The sequence below is a fragment of the Falco punctatus genome (genome assembly GCF_963210335.1).
Source record: "Falco punctatus genome assembly, chromosome: 5".
Classification (NCBI taxonomy): Eukaryota; Metazoa; Chordata; class Aves; order Falconiformes; family Falconidae; genus Falco; species Falco punctatus.
In genome coordinates, this window is record NC_137584.1 from 91,034,595 (window position 1) to 91,054,200 (window position 19,606).

Consider the following 19,606-nt stretch of genomic DNA (forward strand, 5'->3'; position numbering starts at 1 on the left):
CATTTTGGCGCCACACGCTCCTTCCGGAGCCGCAACCAATCCCGAGGGAGCGTGTGGCGTCGCCGCTGGCCCCATTAGCTGATTCTCCCCTTCCGAGGGGGCCTCGCCCCGCCCACTCTCCCTTTGCCCCGGCTCGCGCCGCCTCACTGCGCATGCGCCCCGCCCCCGGCCGGCCCGGCCATTGGTGGGCGGGCCCGGCCGCGCATGCGCACTGCCCTGCCGCGACGCGCGGCGCGAGGTGCGGCGGCGATGGAGGGCGGCCCGGGCCCGGGCCCGCGCATTTGTGAGGGGGATTGTGCCGTCCTGAAGCGGGACGACGTCTTCAAAGCGGTCCCCGTGCTACGGCGGAGGTGAGGGGCCGGCCCGGCGTTTTCGATCCTATTTGTCGTTCTCCCCTCGGCCGAGCTTTGCGCCGTCCCCCCACCCCCCCTCCTCCCCTGAGGGGATGCAGCGGCCGCAAAGCCCTCCCGAGGGGAGCGGGTCCCGGTGCGGCGGGTGTGACCCCGGCTCTCACGCCGGGACAGTCGGAGGTAACGGCCGGTGTGACCGGTAGCGCGAAAGGTGTTGATGCCGCCTTAGTTCCTGTGCCCAAGAACCCGGCAGATCTCCTGGCTGCGGTGTTCGCTAAGGACCTGGAAGGCGTTTTTGCGCTGCCGCTGTCAGGCCGGTGCGGCTGACGGGGAGCGAGGGTGCAGCGGCCTGGCCAGCGCCTGTCACACCTGCCCCCAGCGGCGCCTCATCCTGCGGGCTGCAGCGCTGCCTCCTTAGCGGGGCTGGCTCAGCATCGCCGTCAGGCTGCAGGAAGGTGCTGGCTGTCGGCTCTGGGTGCTGCAGCCTTGGCGAGGATGCTATGAAGGCTCTCCCATTTCTTTTTCCTAGGCCAGCTGGCATAGCGAGAAGCGCCTGCACCCCAGCAGGACATGCGACAATCAGTGGACACAGCCTGGGCTCCTCCCATTGCAGCAGTCAATTTTGTAGACCAGTGTGTAGAAGTCAGTATTGGGTAATGTGGCCAGGCATCTGGTTCAGTAGCATGGAGATTTAAAGGTGCTATGCTTGAATGAGGCTGGTTTAGAAATGGCATAGCTCAGACCTAGGAATTGGGAGTACTGGTTATTGACAGGCTAAACGTTCACCAGTAGGATCTGGCACCTAAATCAGGTAGTTACTCTGACAGCCTGCAGAGCATGCCAAGATCTGTTCATTAGGTCCTTCTTCAGTTCTTGTAAGAAAGAATAAAAAAATATTGAAGAGTAAATAACGTCACGGGAAATTAAATAACTCTTGCTTTAACTTTTCCTTTTCTATAATCTGATGAGGGTAAGGATGCTCCAGGACCATGAGACAATAGCTGTGGTTGGATATTCTGTTTAGAATGGTCATCAAAATTTGAGCACCTGCACACTATTCTTCATCTATTTAAATTTTCTCCAGTCATTTCAAGTCTTCTATAATAATTTATTAGCCTTTTAAAGTCTGGATTGTTAGGGATTAATAGACTTCATGTGAGCAAGTATAACGTTAACGTTTTATGAAAAGGATTTGGTAACGTGACAAAACTTTATTATGCTTTATTTAAATTCTGGAGTGTATTTGGGGATACAAATAGTGTATGTAAAATACATGCACGAATTGCATACTTCAGTCAGTAGAATGCTGGAAATAACAAAAGAACTCAACCTGTTTGCTTAGATTCAGAGTTAGTGGTGAGTATAATAAGAGGTCATAGTGGTAGCTTTTGATTCGGATGTGATTGTGGCACATACACTGGTACCAGTTTCATTTGACAAGATCAGCAGACCAGACCAGTTCCCTTCTGGTCAGCAAGGAAACCTTTGTAGGTCACCCTGAAAGTTAAAGGCTTTGTGGATCCTGTTTTGTGTGAAGAAGGAAAAATGTAAACCTTCCTTAGTGCAATCAAAATGAAAGGGATAGTAAAATCCTTTCTTTTTTTAAAATTTTTGTTTTATTTAAACATTTCTAGGCTTACAAGTCGCTCTGTACTGTCAGTTTTCTTCATAGGCTTTTGGCAAATATTATTGCAAAGGAGCTTTGCAAAATACAGGTTCTTTTTGCAGTAATCTGCATGACCCAGCCTAGATTTAATGAAGTTTTAATTAATTTCATTCCTTGCGTTGTTCTGACTTTCTCTGTCAGAAATGGTACTGCATAATTCAAATATTATAGCCTTATTTTATCTGCCATTTTACAATTTTTTTGAACTGAAAAAAATATTTTTCTTACTATATGCTCCATTTAAGTTCTTTGTTCTTTTCCTAATCAGTTTCAGTTTAATGTGGTTTTGTGGTTAATTTCACTTCTTATGCTTGTCCTGGTTTTCTTCAAGGATATAGGTAAAAATGGCATACATCATTGAATCATTTAGATTGGAAAAGACCTTTAAGATCAAGTCCAACCGTAAACTCAGAACTGCCAAGCCCACCACTAACCCATGTCTCTAAGTGCCACATGTGCACATCTTTATATGAAGCTATAGTTCAGTTTCAATTATTGTGGGTTTCAGACATGGTAAAAATAATGCTTTTAATATAATTAACTTCTTTATTATTTCAGAAAAATTATTTTTGAGAAGCAATGGTTCTATCTGGATAATGCCATTGGACATATTTATGGAACTACATTTGAAGTAACCAGCGGTGGAAACCTCCAGCCAAAGCAAGAGGTGGGAGAGACTGCCACAGGTATTACAGAGGATTGACTGGTGTTTGGAAAAACGAGTTCCAGTTCATTTGTTTCTTTGATAATACCAAAGGTGATAGAAAAGCTTTCTATTAATCATTTGTTAACTTAATGCCACTTATATTCTTTCTGTCATGAAAGCGCATGGTTTTGTCTTGATCTGCTGTTTCACTAGTCCTGTAACAAATCAGCTTTTTAATATGGGACAAAATTTGAACCTTAGTCTGGGTGCATATATATACTAAAGGTGTATTTTACATATTACCTTTCATTGATTGCTTAGGCAATATTTTGCAAGGCCATGAAGCATGTGGGTTTAATCCTGAGAAGTCTGCTTTCTGTGAAACTAAAATCTATGTTTCTCCAATGTGAAGATATTTAGAGCTAGATTTTACAAATCTATATCCTTTTCCTTTAGAAACAAAAGAAGCAGGTACAGATAATCGTAACATAGTTGACGATGGAAAGTCTCAAAAACTGACTCATGATGACATAAAGGCTTTGAAGGACAAGGGTATTAAAGGACAGGTAAAAATAAGGTTTTGGTGTCATTTCTGTGCTACCTTGATGGTTATATTTCAGTTTATGAATTAGCCTATTCTTTTTATTGGTGCATAGACTTCAGTGCTTTTTCTTTGTTCTTCTGCTCAAGTCATGTTTTTTCTAAAGATCTGTTTTTACAAAAATGCAAAGGCTCTTTTCATAGAAAACTTCATGTAAGGTTGGCAAATTTGTCAATAGAAAGTAAAAGATTAATTTTTATAGCATCAAAAGTCATAACAGACAAAAGGAAATAACAAACATTAAGGAAATAGAGCTCGCATAATCACCTTTTAGTTTTGTTTGTTTCTAAGATGCAAAATTATATTTCTATATTACAGATATATTAAAATTTTACAATAATTAAGCTATCAAAGGTGTAGGAAAGGTAACACTGTTTAACAAGTGTACTGTCAGTGTGCCTCTAGACAGTACCTACTGAACATGTGATGCCTGTGTTTTATCTGCACCTCAAAAGCTAAGAATATTGTCAAGAGATCAGTTCTGTTCTGTTAGAACACGGATTGGTTTTTACCCTGCACTTTGTCAAAAAGAAGTGAGGCCATCTTAAATGTTAATGAACCTTTGCAGCCAGTTCTGTTCTGCACGTGTTCTGCACAGGCAAAAATTCTCTCTTACCTTTGGTTTACCCTTTCTAATAAAAATAAGAAAGTGCTCCTGCTTACATCAAGTTCATCTCCTGTTTGCATCTGGCTGTTTGCTGCTGCTCTCTAGAGCAGCTGTTCTGCTTTTGCCTGCTTAATATCGGATTGCTCTAAGGAGTTTGGGATGGTATTTCCTCTGTTTCCAGGGTTGTGCTGCTAGTTGTGTTACCTCTTTGAAAAGAACGTACTAATCAGTCTGATACCTTTGATGTTTTCTTTTCGTTCTCATTATCTGTGGCAGATCACTCTGGCTTTTCTGTATGTCCTCAGTGTGTCTCTGCCATACATCTACCATACTTTTTTATCTTAGGTTATTAAAATATCCTACTTTGTTAACTCTGGTTTCTGAACTGTAGCCGAATATTCATTTTGACTGTGTTATATTAGCAGCAATAGACATTGTTCTTCCATAAGTGTCTGGTAAAATCTGAACTGTGAATGGCATGTCTTTGTGACACAGGCTCGGTTAGAGATGATTGTTATTTGAAATAAACCAACCTCAGTGTTAATGGGGCTTGATTTCCCATCACTTCCCAAATCCTTCCCAGGTCTTGAGGGATAGGTGTTAGGATGAAGACATGAAGTGGCATGTATTCCCAGGGCACTGCATAGTGCAGTGGCTTCCTTTTTGGCTTTTGCTTACCCTAGGGAAATATTCCCCAGTTTCCTCACTGAAAATTTACTGGGGAAAAAAAACACCCGACCCAAACAGCCCAGACACTGCATTTAACTTTTTCCAAGAGTAAGGCAAAAGAAGAAAGATATGCTGTTTCACACCACTAATAGTGTATTTTAAGTGTTTGAAGAACTTTTAAGAAATAATGGCTTGAAAAGCAGCAATAGCAAGTAAGAAGTACTTGCACCACTGTATTTTGGAGCAGGTTCTTAAAGCACAATGGGAGATGCAATGTCTGCATTGAAAATACTCCTTTTGTCATTGCCCTACCGCTACCCTCTCCAAATTCCTGTGAGGCCAGGTTAGACTAATACTTTTCCTGCATGTTTAATAGAAACTTTCAATTTTAGCAGTTAAACGACTTCTGAACAACTGAAATACCACTCTGCAGCATTTGTTCTTCTGTTGCAGGCATGGGGACAAGTCCTGAGCAATGAAAGTTTTTTTTTTCTTGGAGGTCTTAATGATCCCTCCAGCTGGAACCTGAACATATGAGGAAGAGTTGGATTGGCAAAAGGAGATTAGAGTGAAGAGACCAGGAAACAAAAAATGGAATTCTGGGAAAACCTGGGAGCTAGAGATGGAAGAAGTCGGGGGGAGTATTGTAGGAAATAGTAAATGCTGAGGAGATAGACATTGTGCAAGGAGTTGGTACAGGAATCTAGCGTAGTTTGGGAGGCAGACAAAATGAAGTGGTGTAAGGGAGATGTCTGGTAAGTAGCAGAGTATAAGGGAAGAACTAGCACAAGATGGAAAAAAAGATACCCTCAGAGATGGAGATGCTGAAGTCAGACAAAGAGACCCAGAGAAGGAGTTGGATTAAAGTAAATATTGCGTATGACATCAGGTTGTTTTGTTTTTGTAAAATATTTTTGCCTGTATAGCTTCACGCAGGACTTAGGGTACTGTCATGCAATCCAGTTACTATGGGGAATGTTAGCCCAACAGAATATATGTCAGTTGTTCTGTAATAACTGACAATAAACATAACTCAGCCTCGCTCTAAACACAGGATAATTAAAGTAGCTAATCACTTGGAGAAAGCAGTATAGTCTCATTTACATTGGCACGGGATAAGAATATTTAGGTACTGAGGCTTCACAGTAAGGGCTGAAGTAATGACTTGCTGATGCTGAAAGGAACAACCCTGCTTTTTCTTCAGTTCTGGCCTTACGAGTCTGCCCTCTCTCATGAGTTAGCTTTGGCACCTACCGGGCTCCTTCCCCACAAAATACCCCATTTCCAGGATAAGCGTTTTCAGCTTTATCATTTTTATGCTGGCATTACGTAGTTAGAGAACACCTAGAGACAAAAGTATATGATTAAATTTCTGCACATAGTCAAGAGTAGTGCCTCACTTGTCATGTTGATTAATAGAAATTTAGTTTGCCATTAATGGCAGTGGAAGGTAACAGTATACTTGCCTCTACTGGAAGAAAATATTTCAAGTGTTTGTTTGAAAAAGTACTTTATGTGAAATGCACGAGAAATAAATACCAGCTATAATTGTCTTTTCCAAGGAAATAGTTCAACAGTTAATAGAGAACAGTACAACATTCAGAGACAAAACAGAATTTGCTCAAGATAAATACATAAAGAAGAAGAAAAAAAAGTAAGTTAATTTTAAAATGTGGAAAATACTTAGTAGTCCTCTAATATGTTGAGCTAAAAATAAGACTATTACTATGTGTTTCATACAGATATGAAGCAGTTATTACAATTGTGAAACCATCCACTCGCATTCTTTCAACAATGTATTATGCAAGGGAGCCTGGAAAAATTAAGTGAGTTTCCATTTTGTTTTGTTTTTTTTTCCAAATTATAACAGAAAGATATTTTAATATTCTTGAAAATACCTGTATTATACCAGAGTAGACAATACTCGCATTTCTTCTTTTTTTTCTCTGTTAGTGGAAAGATTGCAAATTAATGAAAAATAATGTGATATAGAAAATGAATCAGTATGCTATTGCAGCAAAGAGGAAAACTCTTCTGCATGTAGTGTCAGCGTTTACCATTTCCCTACCACCACCGTCTTGCTAATTACCTAAGCAGACAGGCTTCTTGCATTTTCAGAGGTATCTCTTCTCTGGGTCAGTGCGTATTGTCTCTTGTTTTCTGGCTCAGTAATCAAAATAACAAGCCACCTGCCAGAAGCAGGAACTTTTGTCCTTAATGTGCTAGGGATTCAAAATGTTCTTCAGTCAGAAGTCTCCAGAATTTGAAAACTTGGTTAATGCTGGGGGGCGGGAGTTGGGGGGAACAATGGTAAGAGATCTAGCGCATTGGATTTTCACTTACCAAAATTAAATGATACGTTGTTACAGACATTTTTTAAGATGTACTGAATTCATTGGTTTTAAGGCTGAGATGCTGAGACTTAAAACCCTCACATTTCTGTTATTTAAGGCTTCTCAAACCGTTATCCTTCTCCTTCCCCCATCTCCTTCGCTTGGCTTTATTTGTTGAGACTGGTTGTAATTTCCTTGGCCGTCGCTGAGTCTCTTCAGTGCATGCGCTGCAGTAAGTCTAGTTAGGTGTTGATCTTGGATTGCACGCGGTGTGTGCTACTGCAAAACAGATGAAAATCATAAAGAAAACATTTAAGAATTAGGAAATGCATTCAAATACCGTTTGTTCTTTACAAAACTGACATGCCAGAGAAAACAAAAGAAGTTTAAAAATATTTTGTCTGACTGACACAGCATGAGATGTCCACTTCAGTATGCGCACCCTACTTTACGTCCTGCTTTTGCTCTTCCCTGCTGATTTCTTGTTTGCTAATTTTTTGTTCTAATGCTTCTTTATTACTGGGTGGTTAATTGTAAGTTTCCGCATGGTGACTCTGAAGACCACTGATGCTGTTCCTGAAAATCGACCTGTAATCCAACTTTTTTTGACAGGCTCCTGAGCTAATAATACGCAGCATCTATAACTCTAAGAAAACTAACTTGATACATCTTAAACCCCTCTGTCTTCTAGCCACTTGCGATATGACACCCTGGCTCAGATGTTGACTTTAGGAAACATACGTGCTGGCAACAAGATGATTGTAATGGAAACATGTGCAGGCCTTGTGCTGGGTGCGGTGATGGAGCGAATGGGAGGCAAGTAACACGGTGGCTTTAGTAAGGAGCAGACTGAGGGCTTACTTGAAACTTAAGCGATGCACATCTCTGTGATACTGTGAAAAGGCATTATTTCAGAATACTTTCTCAGTTCAGAGAGACGCTTGTTTTTCTGTTGGAGAAAGCTGTATTTTGCGTATTTCAGTTGGATTTTTTTTCCCACTATTTAAAAAAAAATACAAAATGTAAAGTAGGTATCACTGTATGTAGATCTGTTTTTAATTTCTGTCTTAGCGTAGTGACATGTTCAGAAAAGGCTGCAAGGAGTTTGTATGCATATTCTTCCCAGGCACGTGGGAAGTCCAGGAAAGTGAGTAGTAGAAATCTGAGATCGTGACACTGGAATTCAGAAAGCCTGCAGCACTGAAAATGTTGTCATTCCTCTTGTTCATTGCACCAGAGATTTAATGTCTGCAAAATGTATATTTTAAAAGTAGCATGTGACATTTTCATGTGCGTATTCTAGGAGAAGATCAACTTGGGTTTTATGTCTCAAACTCAGTTAATTAGTTTCATCATAAGTCATTCAAAGACACTAGGCAGAGATGACAATTATATTCCAGAAGCCTAGAAAGGTAGGAAGTGTGATGTGATGTGCACCCAGATGTGCTGTTTGTTGGCTGAGAGGCACACAGGCAGTCATGCAATAAATTGGTTTTGTTTCAGCAACTTTTGGCCATAGGGATGCTTTCTGAAGTCAATTAAATAAAGTGCAGTTTCAGTGTAACTATTGAAAAGTTCTTGTCAGTATGTTTAAACATCTGACAGCTCTTCCTTCAGAGTCTGGATGTTGAGGAAATCCTTTGCCTATTAATGCTGTTTAAATTAGCTTTTCTTTTTTATCAAAACCACTCCATAGTTACAAGTAACAAATATGGTAGAAAATTTGTCTTCTAATTGTTAATTAAATTAGCTTTTCTAAGAGTTTGTCACTGCTTACATGTTCTGTGCTAATCCTAAATACATGTTCAATACATGCATAATCTTTGAGTTCTTGTCCTTTTGAGTTGCAGTAACTGTTGTCCTTCCAATAAGAATTTTCTATCGCAAGGCGTACTTCAGCAGCTTGTTAAATTTGACGAAGGTTAGATTAAGAGCAGGCAATTACTTACCTATTCTTAAATGAATGCTTTGTTTAAGCATTTTAGAAAATTAGAAATTTGAAGCAATTTAAGAAATTCTGGCTTTCCAACGTATTTTTGATTCTTTTGCTTTCATAGGCTATGGATCCATTATTCAGATGTATCCAGGAGGGGGGCCTGTTAGAGCTGCTACCACTTGTTTTGGATTTCCAAAAGTTTTTTTCAATAATCTTCATGAATTTCCTCTCAGCAAAGTGGATAGTCTCCTCTCTGGGACATTTTCTACAGAGACTCTGCCCTCAGAACCTGAAGATAATGCGCTAGGGGAAGAAGAAAGCAACGGAGTGACTGATGAGAAGCAGATTTCCCTGCAGGAAACAGAAGAGGAATCTGCTACTGAAGCAGCTATGGAGATCAACCAAACAGAAGAGCAAGAAACAATGGACATCAATGCTGAAGATGTAGAATTTAAAGAAAACAAAGAAAAAGAAAATAAAGAAAATGTAAGAATATGTATTATGGCTATTCGAGTTTTACAAGGTCTATATACTTAAAATTTTTCCGTCTGAATCAGGCGTGCTGAAATACAGCTTATTCAGGTGTTACAATGGAACTCTGGAGGTTGTCTTTTGTCTTACGTTAAGCCATCTAAGATGCCAAAAATGAAACTTCAGTCCATGCAACAGTGATCCAATATATAATAACCAGTTGAAGTGCAAACTGTTTGTTTTGCTTTTTAAAGGTTCGGGAAAAGCAAAGAAAACAATGGGAGAGAAGGAAAAAGCTGATAGAAACTGCTGCTTTGCTGAGAGAGAGGAATGCTGATGGGTGAGTTTGTTTGTAGTCAGAAAGGTCTTCTGTTTGAAAACACATCTATAGAAAATAATTTCCTTTGAAACAAAATCTTTATTTTAGGAAGACTATTTTGTTTCTTAATATTTACAAACAAGCAGTCAGCCCCCATGTGTCTTGGGTTTTGTTTGGTTCTTACCCAGTTGAGATTTTTTGTTATTTAAATGGTTTGAAATGTCTTGATCTAAAAGCCATAGTTTCCTGACTAGGTATGAGTAAACATTAACAAAAAAATAAAATACCTATTTTGTCCAAAGAGAAACAGAATCCGGGTAGAATTTAATACAAAATGACTGCTGATAACAATCACAGAATTCTAACTGGCAAAAAACCCCACAACACCTGAGGGTTTTGATTTTATTAAATTGTAACTAAGTTTGTTGCCTTGGGAGTTTGGTTCGTTTGTTTTTAGAAACTCATCTTTTCTATAACTTTGTTTTACCTGCTTTAGCCAGGGTCTGTTGTTCCCAAGGAACAATTTAATGTGAAGATTTCATATCGTAAGTTTAAAACAAATACGATAAATAGATTCCTAGAAATTCAGCCCCACTGTAGTGTAAGTATATTTTTAGTGGTAGTGACTTTTTCACGATGTTCTTAGCCATTGCTGAACTGATTTAAGTTAATTGAGTAACATTGATTTCGTTAATTTAATAACATTTCAAGTTTGTGTTTTCCTCCTAACAATATTGGCTCACTAGGAATAAAGCTGTTCTGCTCGGATAAACTTTAGTATGCATTTATTGGTTATGCTTAAATGCCTGTGTATAATTTTTGTTTTTATTATTATGAAATGTGTTAACTCATGTGCATTCATATTTTAGTATATCTCATCTAGCATATTTAAGTGGTAGAATTAGCCTTTTCTATAAAGATGCAGAGACAGGTCACTCTGGGTTCTCCTAAGCAATAAAAAGGTAAAGGAGGTCTGTAAAATATACTGCACCTCTGCTCAGCGGCAGCAGCGCCACGGGCAGTGCCTGTGGATGACCACTACACTGCCTGAACAGTGGCTGTGTTTTGTTCTGGTATTACCCATATCTCCAGCACCCATTGTTATAATTAATGTCTGTGCACGATTAGCAAAGTGAAAATTAGTGTGTGGCTTTACTTGATTCTTCCTGTAGCATAAAATACTGTATTCAGTTGTTGTTTGAGTTCAAGGCAGCCTATCTAGCATTTGTCACTTGTTCGTTTGTCTTCAATCACATGTACACTTCTTTTGCCCTTTGTAATGCGTGAGAGCTATAATAAATTATATACCTGAAGGGGTGAGGGATTTCTTGCTTTAGGAGGTCTTCGGTATGATGGAAAGGAGGGGAGTTCAGGCTGCCTGAAGGCGCTGTCCCAGCTGCAGTCGGGGTCCCCTGCCTTGGGTCACCTGCCTTTTCTAGCCCACCGCTTGTTTAGACCAGGAGCCGCAGGGTGCTATACTGCTAAGCCAGGAAAAACTGGCATGGAATAAAGCAATGCTTCAGACTAACAACTTGGCACAGGAGTGGAAGCAGGCAGGGAGGTTTGAGTTTTCGATTCCATATTCCCTGCATGCTTAGTTTTGTTTTGTTTTGCAAGAGAGAAACAGGGACAGAATAGGTGGAAGCTGGGTAACACTGGAGCTGGGGCACTGACCTCCGGAGAATTACTTCTTGAGGTCCTGCATTTAACAGTATGTACTATTTAATGTAGAAGATACAATTTTAGTATTTTTTAATTATTATTTTTATACATATAGGTATATAAATTACAGAAATGTATATACTGTAGAATAATTATTTAATATAACTTTTTTTATTAAAGTTATATTTTCTGTGCTGTCACATGGTAAAACACTGCTTGTACTGGATCTGTTTGTTCAGTTCCATTTATGAGAGCTGAAGTCTGTTGTCAGTCTTTGAGGGGGAAAAAGGAAGATAGCCGTTAGGGATTTGGTATTCTTTTAAAGAAGACCTAAGACAGACTATTACATTTTTCTGATACTATGAAAGTGGAAATGCGTTTATAGACACTCCATGTGTTCAAGATTAGGCCACGCTCCCTTTCTCTCCTTCCCTGCTCTTCCTCTACCTCTTCTCCTCCCCTCTCACCCGTTACATTAATCCTGCACCCGGCCAGGCTGCCCGCTGACAGCAATATGTGCTGCCATATGAGAGCGCAGCAGTTGATTTCTCACAGTCTCATCTCTCCCTTACCTTCCTGTTGTCTGGCCGAGCTCCTGGCAGTCACTGCAGTGCTCCAAGCCTTCTCAGGCAGTCTGGAATCTTTTTTTTCTTTATGGTCTGCTTGGTAAATTACCGAGCATAAATTTTTTGAAGTTAGGGTTTGAAGTAAATAGCCCACAAGGCCATGGCCAGCACAATGCCAGAATGAAACAACTGTGAAAGAATTGCTTCAGCTCTTTATCTCTGTTGTGTTTAGAAAATTGAACACCTGTTTTTACCTTGCTTTTGTTAGGTAAGTTTAACGGTGTCTCCAGCGCTGTATGTTCCCCTGGAGAACAAATGTTAATTGATGGGTCATCTCATAGGGTATTTGTGTACGGGAGAAGTAGTTTAATTAGCACATTCTTCTGCACAAATATAACAACTAATTCGCTCCATCATTTCTTGCAATCTAGTTTAGCGGTGAATTTTTTTTTATTAAAACTCCCTATCTGTAGAGAATCATAACCATCTGTAAGTCCAAGTTATGCTATGATATTAAAATGAGGATGAAGAATAAAATTTGAAGCCTTTAAGTTGGCAAGGACATAATTTATTTTTAAAAGATTTTTAGTCATGCCCGTTAAGGGATTGTTTTCTCCTTAAATAATAACTTTTTAATACAAAACTGTCTGTAATGAAGATTACCCAGTCTAAAGAATCATAACTGAAGTTACCTTCTAAGCAACAAGTAGCAGTCACAAAATTTGAATTTTATTTGGACAATGGTCTTAGGGTAGAGAAAGCAGCATGCAAATTCTTGGGCCGTGAGAATTACTGTGGAGCTCAACCCAGCTGAACTGAGTGCTTCTGCAGTGCGTTCAAGTATATGGCACATTGGGGAACAAGTGATTTATCCTCTCAATTATGCAAGTAGGAAATCATGATATTTTTTTGTCTTTGGGGAGTTACTAGAGCCATGAAAACATGCTGATTAGCAACATTTAAGCTATAATTGATTGCTGTGCTAAGTAGGAGAAAATGTCACTTGATGAATAGGTTTTAGAAGCAGAAAACTAATGTGTGTGAAATTTCTTTTGCAGCTTAATTGTAGCCAGCAAGTTTCACCCCACTCCTTTATTACTTTCATTATTGGAATTTGTTGCTCCTTCAAGGCCTTTTGTTGTCTACTGCCAGTATAAAGAGGTAAATCAAGTATGTTACTTCAGCTCTTATAGTTCCAAGTTTAAGACTGTTCTGCTGTGTAACCTACTATTTGGTTTTTTTAAGCCATTATTAGAGTGTTACACAAAGCTGAGGGAGAGAGGCGGTGTTATTAACCTAAAGCTGTCTGAAACCTGGCTACGAAACTACCAGGTAAGGATTACAGTAAATGGCTGTCAAAACAGCACGGGTGCTGGGGAGCGAAGCGCGCTCTGAAAATACGGGGTTTGAACTGACAGACGGTGCGTAACCTTGTGCCTTTGTTTTCCTGAGAGCAGTGGGAAAATACTCTGAAGAATTGTAATGCTTCATTGCAGGAATTTCAAATGGAAATATTTATTTTATTCTTACAAAGCATTTCATTTAAACATTTGCTGAAATATTTGCAGCACTGACAGATTCAGTAGTTGTGCTGCTTTAGTGGTTAGCCTGAAGTGAGGGACAATGTAATGTCGTGTCAGAGAGATGTAGCAAAGTATTAGAAGTGTTTATAAATTTCCAGTTGGTTTGATTGCTGGAAAAAAAAAAGTGTAATGTTAAGAATGGTGGTGTCTTACACAGTTGGTGCCTTGGAACTAAAGTAACAAGAAGTTTCTGGTCTGGGAACTGAACAAGATGAGGGGGGAAAACATCTCCACAGTGAAAAATGTCAGTTTGACTGACATTTTGAACAAGGAACGCTTGCAAATGTGGAGTACCCTCTCAGCTATGGAGAAGCAGGAGCATGTCTGATTCCTAAGCAGCTCACCACCTCTGAAGAGGTTCTTGCATCTCACTAGCTTTCTCCTGCCCATAGGCTGCTGGAGTCTGTAAGGAATTATTATTGAGGGGATGACTTAATTCAGGCATGGGTGGCCACGATGAGTGACTGTTGATCAGGCAACCCAGTCAGGAGTGACTGGGAGATTCACAGAGGAAGGTGTTCACCAGGGTTAGGCCTGGCAAGGCTTCCTGTGCCCAGGTGCAGTTATGAACAAGGCTGCGCTGTCGCACCGACACGAGTAAATCAGTTTAGACCTGCAGCAGCAGGCAAAGCAAGGAGGAGGCGTAACTGAAGAGGAGATGTTTACGGAACGTCTTAACGTAGCGGAAGGCGATGGTTCATTGCTGTATCTTGTCTTAGGAGCAGCTGCGTAAAGATGATAGTGGCAGAGCTGGAAATCACTGTATTACTTAGTGTTGGTTTGTGAGGCCAGCTGCAGTCCTTTGGAGTACCCCAGTTCTGAACACATTAATGAGGCTTTCATGCACCCCAAACCTCGGCTTTGTCACTTTGCTGGAAATGCCATGGAGAAGTAATCAGTGGGGCAGCAGCCTGTGTTCTCACCTGTTTCTGTACCTGGTTTCTGCCACGCAGGTACTTTGCCCTTTGAAGATAAATACACTTTCCAAATTACTGTTGGTTGCGGTGGCTGGAAAAACAAATTACATCTTACACTGTAAGCTTAAATGACACAATTTAGTGTGCACATACAGAGTGAGTCTTTACAGATGCTTGGGTTTTTGTTTGGTTTGGGGTTTGTGTTTTTTTTTTTTAAAGGTCTTACCAGATCGAAGCCATCCAAAACTGACCATGAGCGGAGGTGGAGGGTACCTTCTGTCTGGTATAACTGTTGTCTTGGATAAGGGCAGATCTGATTCCAGTAATTTAGAAGTGCTGAAGACAGAAGAGCCATCATCAAAAAGGTGCAAAGTTCAAGACCTTCATTGTTAACGTTTGAAGAACTGATTTGGTTTTTAGATCTCAGGACTCTTTACTGTTAGCAAAATAACAAGTCTGCTTCCTGTGCTCCTGAGAGCACAGCAGTTGTGCCTGTCATCCATCTGTCAGCAGAAAGCAGCGAACTGTGTGGCAGGGAGGGTTGTCTCGCTTGTTACCACTTTACATGATCAGAATGAGAAGAAAAACCCTTGGGAGCAAACACCACACTGAAAACACAGTAACTTTGGAGAGAAGAGAAGATGAACGTGAGCGAAGGCATTCTGTCTGTCTGTTGCCAAAAGCGGAAAGGAAGCAGCAGGTTGTGCAAAGGTTGGGTCCGAACCAACGCGCCTAACTCGGCCTTCCGTGTTCCCAGAACAGGTCAGGGTTGAGCAGCACACGCAGTGATCTGCTCCCCCTCTGGGCACGGAACCACCTCTGTTCAGTAACTTAAGGAAGTAAAATAACAGCAAAAATCATAGGCTCTTCTTTCTAAAGGAGTGCTAAAAAGAGAATACTAATAGCACAACTTTACAGCATGACCCATGTTTTCCTGACGTACATACAGAGGAGAAAGTGCATGTTTGTAAATTAAAATACCAAATATTTAAACAGAATGTCTCGATTAGTATTGCCTGTCTTTTTCCAAAGAGTTGTTACTTGTTTTTATTTTAAGATGGGACTATTTTGAAAACTCCAACATGTATATATGTGTATTCTACTGTTTTATCTTTCATGATGTGTAGCTTTTCTATTAATTTTTTTAACTTTGCGTTTGCCACTTCAATTAAACTGCAGGATGTTTTTCCTAATGAGATTCACTTCCTCTTCCTTACTTTTCCCTCTTTTTGGAAATAGAGGTCTAGCAGAGGCCTTAGGAAGAGAATACCCTGGCTGGCTGCACGCCGCTGAGCCCCCAGTGGGAGCTTTGGGCCCGTGTGGGAGTTCCTACAGCCAGCAGGACTTGGCTTCTGTTCTTCAGCGTAGGCGTCAGGGGAATGTGGAGCTTTGGGACCAGGCTGTCAGACTTCATCAAACCGTAACATTCTGTATTTTGAGAAGAGTAATGCTCTTTTAGGACACCATTAGCTTAAAACAAACCAGGGTCATACTGTGTGTAAAGCAGCAGTTAAAAGCCATCTCCTAAGTGACCAGGTGCAGTGCATCTTCAGGTTTTTGTCTGCTCTGTTCTGGTTTTTGTAACCTTCTTATCTTTTCTTTTTTCTGGTTTGTATGGAAAGCTTTCCTTCTCTTACTTACGTGAAAAAGCTGTAAATGGAGAGACTGTAGGTGTCACCATCTCCTCCCTATTCCACCAACGATGTGGACCTGAGAAAAGCACTTTGCCCCTCTCCCCTCTCCATCCAGTGTAAGTGTTGCAAGTGATATGCAGGGAATAGAAATATGATGGGTGGTTTTTACTACTTTTTAAAAATTCTGTATTTCTCAACTTCTTTCAAGAGCCTAGTGGGGAAGGGGCAGGGAGGGAAGCTAAGTTTTCCGTTACTGTATGTCTGCACACGCATACTGATGGTAAACTGGGACTCCGGCGGCAGCCCACACCCAGTGTGTGATGAAGGCCTGAGATGACCCAGCTTAGAGCAGTGGGTAGGAGCCTGGAAGCCAGGAAGGGGCAAAAAGATGGAGTCAGTGTAAGCCAGGAGATGAATACAAAAAAAATACCTTTTGCCTCAGTTTCCTGACCTGTAGAGCAGGTGCCAGAACTGCTGTGCCGCATCCACCGAGCCGGCAGGCACTCAGCAGAGGTGTCAGAACTTCCACAGGAGAAGCCAGGTTAAGCAACCAGCATAAGCTTTACATCCCGCTTTTGTCACCTACAGTGTGCTAAAAATAACGACCTCAGGAAAGACTCTTTTTATTTGTATAATAAAAAGATCCATTTTGAGACATACAGAGTGTTGGAACACCTGAAAAATTACTTTAGATCAAAGCTGGAGAGGCTCCACTTCACCAGCATTAACACTGACGTGCTCCCAGTGCTGAACCCTGTACCCCAGTTTTTAAAGGTGCAGTAACACCTGTGCCAGTGAAAGACAGTAAGAAACTAAGAAATCATTCCTGTAAAATATTTAAAATTGCCAGTTTAAAATTGACAGACCATACTCTATATGTAGCAGTGAAAGAGCACGTCTCAAGGACCGTTCCTATTGTAATGGCAATACCGACGCCCGCAATGAGAGGAGCGCTGTTGAAATGCGAGTCAAGGCTGTCCAGAGTTTTACAAGTCACAAACCATGCAAAACGCAGAACAATGGGAAGGAAGGGAGTGCATCCTGCAAGATCTTAACGTGCCTGGACATGGCAGTTGTGATGAAAAGCATCACCAGGAGGCAAGACAGAAGTGGGGGTGAAGGAAAGGCCGGCGGTTCCTGTCCCTGCGATCCCTGCAGTCCCTGCGCTCAGGCTGCACGGAGCTGCGGAGCCTGGTAAGCCCTGGAGCCTCGGCAGGGTGTCCAGGGACTCTTCTCCCTGCAAGTATCAGACATAATGAATGGGCACAATTTAATTGTGGTGGGGGGTGTGTGGATCGGGAACAGGGAGCCAGAGATGGGTCCCTGCGGGCAGGTTAGTGCTCAGCCTGCCCCCCCTGAGGCGGCAGGTGCCTGGGCAAAGCTGGCTTCACTGTGGGCAGGGGCGGTGCAGCAGTGGTTACCTCCAGATGACTCTTGAAAAAAGTTTTGTAGGTATGTTTTTAAAAAGCGTGCCTACAGCTTGAAACAGGCCGCGTCATCCGAGAACAGGAGTTGGTGTGTGCCTGGAAACGACACATTGTGTGCACCTGCCCGTGTTTGTACCTCCTCAGGTCCCCATCCGAGCTCGCTGGCTGCACAGCAAGGGCGCAACAGGGGATCCAGGTGCTGTTTGCACCTCAGAGGAACTTCAGCCTCCCCCCGGCAGCCGGTGGTACCCAGGCTCCGCTGCAGTGCAGAGGTCCCAGCTGCTGTGCTGTGCTGCGGGTGTCTGGCGGGGCCAGGGGCCCTGGTCTGATGAAGGCATCGCTGCACTAAAACGACTCGGCACCTGTGCTCATTCCTGTCTTTACTCACAGAGAACAACACAGAACTGCCTTTGCTACGCAAATCTGCTGCAAACAGCAGATGTGAAGAAATCGAGTAGTTGCCAAGCATCCCACTCCTCTGTTTTTCCAGAACGACACGGCAAGGTTGCCATTAGCCAGGGCACACGAGCCAGGCGTGAGGCAGCACCTCCGCAGAAGCGAGAAGCACCGTTTCCGCTGCATTTGATGTCCTGGAACAAGACTACACACCTTGATACACGAATACTTGTTTTAAATTGTACCACCTGCCTTCAGTGCCAAAGCCATGCCATTTGCCTTTAAAAAATGAAAATTAGTCTAATTTATATTGAAGTTTTGTTTAAAAAAAACCACCTAGTGTTACCCATCAAAAAAACTCCCGACTAGTGCAGATGTGTAGATAAAAATGGACCAGGGGGAGCAGCCCAAGCAGCTGCTCAGCTCTCAGTGCTGGTGGCATCAGCCCTGCAGGGCAATGCGAGCGGAGCAGGAAGACGACAGATAAAAGGGCTGTCACCAAGAACGAACCCTATTTGGTTTTAAAGTCTGCCAAGGGACACGTTTGGAAGCAAACCACTGCTGATTCATGAATGTGTATTTGCATGAGCTGAGCTTTAAAAAAACCACCGCTGCAGTTACATACTTGGAACAATTTGGGGAGTTTTCTGTGCTACAGCTAAAGCTGCTGCTTGGTATTTACTTACTGGCAGAGGTGCCTTCCCATACCAGCTGTGCTGCAGTACTCGCTACTGTAAGCTTTAAAAAGGGGGCGTCTCACAATGTGAAGACAGCACACGAAGTATTTTGCAGCTGGTCACTTCCTAACTTGCCCCTGTGGTGCTGGAAGCGTCTGGTGAAACTGTGGTCCTACTCAAGTCAAAATTCTGCCAGCTTCTTCGAACCCAGGCTCAATCTTCACGTACCTTCACCAAATAAGACGAAACATTGGAGTGGTCCCTGGGCACAGACACACTCACGCAGCTCAGGGATCAGTATCTCGCAGTACCTTCATATTGCCATGCAGTTAATTGGAGAGTATGCTCGCATTTTAATGAGCGGGTGGATTAAATGGGTTGACCTGGGACGATAGATCCTGTGCACTTACTGATAACATGACTGGGCTGAATTCTTTGTGCAGCACTGCTCCCGTGTGTGGCGTTACACAAGCAACCGAAGACACCGTCACAGCAGAAAGCCTGTAAAACTCGCGTTTGGGTAAGTTAAATTAAATTGAACCTCGGATATTTGGAATAATTGAAACTAATTATGGGATCGTTTCTTTTACTGCTTGTAGTGTCATAAGATTACCACACAGCACTTACTGACGGGAGGCGTTGCACTGCTGGTTACACCAGTGCCCATCCTGCCCCCAGCTTGCCGAGAAACTGGCCTTGTGCAAGAGGTGCCGCGCTGCCGCACCGCGCACAGGCTCTGCAGCGCTCCTCGCCACCGCCTGCTTGCCTGCGGGAGGCAAAGCCTGTGCGGTGGGGGGTTCACTCAGTGGGGCTGCCTAGTCCGAGCGCACGGCAGAACCAATCCACCGTGCCAGACAGTGGTCTGCAGTGCCGCGTGCTTTCCAAGTTAACGGTGTCCATTTGGTGTTGCAGCCTCTGCTGCTTTAACCACCAACTTCCAGAACTTACTAACTCGCAGGATGTTTCTGGAGCAAATGAATCGGTGCTCCTTCTTACCTCTTGTGCTCTTGCTCACTGGCAAATAGAAGGCTTCTTGTAACTTCTAAAAAATACCGGTGAACCGTAAGTGGACACACTGCGCACTGCCTAGCCATCTGGTACAGCTTACTCTGGAATAACTGGTAAGGCAAATAAGCAAGGAGAAAG

General features: G+C 42.2%; 1 protein-coding gene across 1 annotated transcript; it reads left to right on the plus strand.

Annotated features, from left to right (window-relative positions):
* Nucleotides 1-99: 99 nt before the first annotated feature.
* On the plus strand, nt 100-15,522 carry TRMT6 (tRNA methyltransferase 6 non-catalytic subunit). The gene is made up of 11 exons (XM_080388606.1): nt 100-350; nt 2,575-2,702; nt 3,119-3,228; nt 6,102-6,193; nt 6,282-6,365; nt 7,564-7,688; nt 8,930-9,294; nt 9,534-9,619; nt 12,885-12,987; nt 13,072-13,158; nt 14,546-15,522. The coding sequence occupies exons 1-11, from the start codon at nt 205-207 to the stop codon at nt 14,717-14,719; spliced, it is 1,500 nt and encodes a 499-aa protein (XP_080244732.1). The 5' UTR covers nt 100-204; the 3' UTR covers nt 14,720-15,522.
* The last annotated feature ends 4,084 nt before the right edge of the window (nt 15,523-19,606 follow it).

What these genes read in the sequence shown, in the direction of transcription:
- TRMT6 (XM_080388606.1), top strand. Translation starts at nt 205, where the DNA reads ATGCGCACTGCCCTGCCGCGACGCGCGGCGCGAGGTGCGGCGGCGATG. An exon ending in GGTGATGGAGCGAATGGGAG is followed by an intron (nt 7,689 to 8,929) that starts GCAAGTAACACG and finishes TTGCTTTCATAG; the next exon opens with GCTATGGATCCATTATTCAG. An exon ending in AAAAAGAAAATAAAGAAAAT is followed by an intron (nt 9,295 to 9,533) that starts GTAAGAATATGT and finishes TGCTTTTTAAAG; the next exon opens with GTTCGGGAAAAGCAAAGAAA.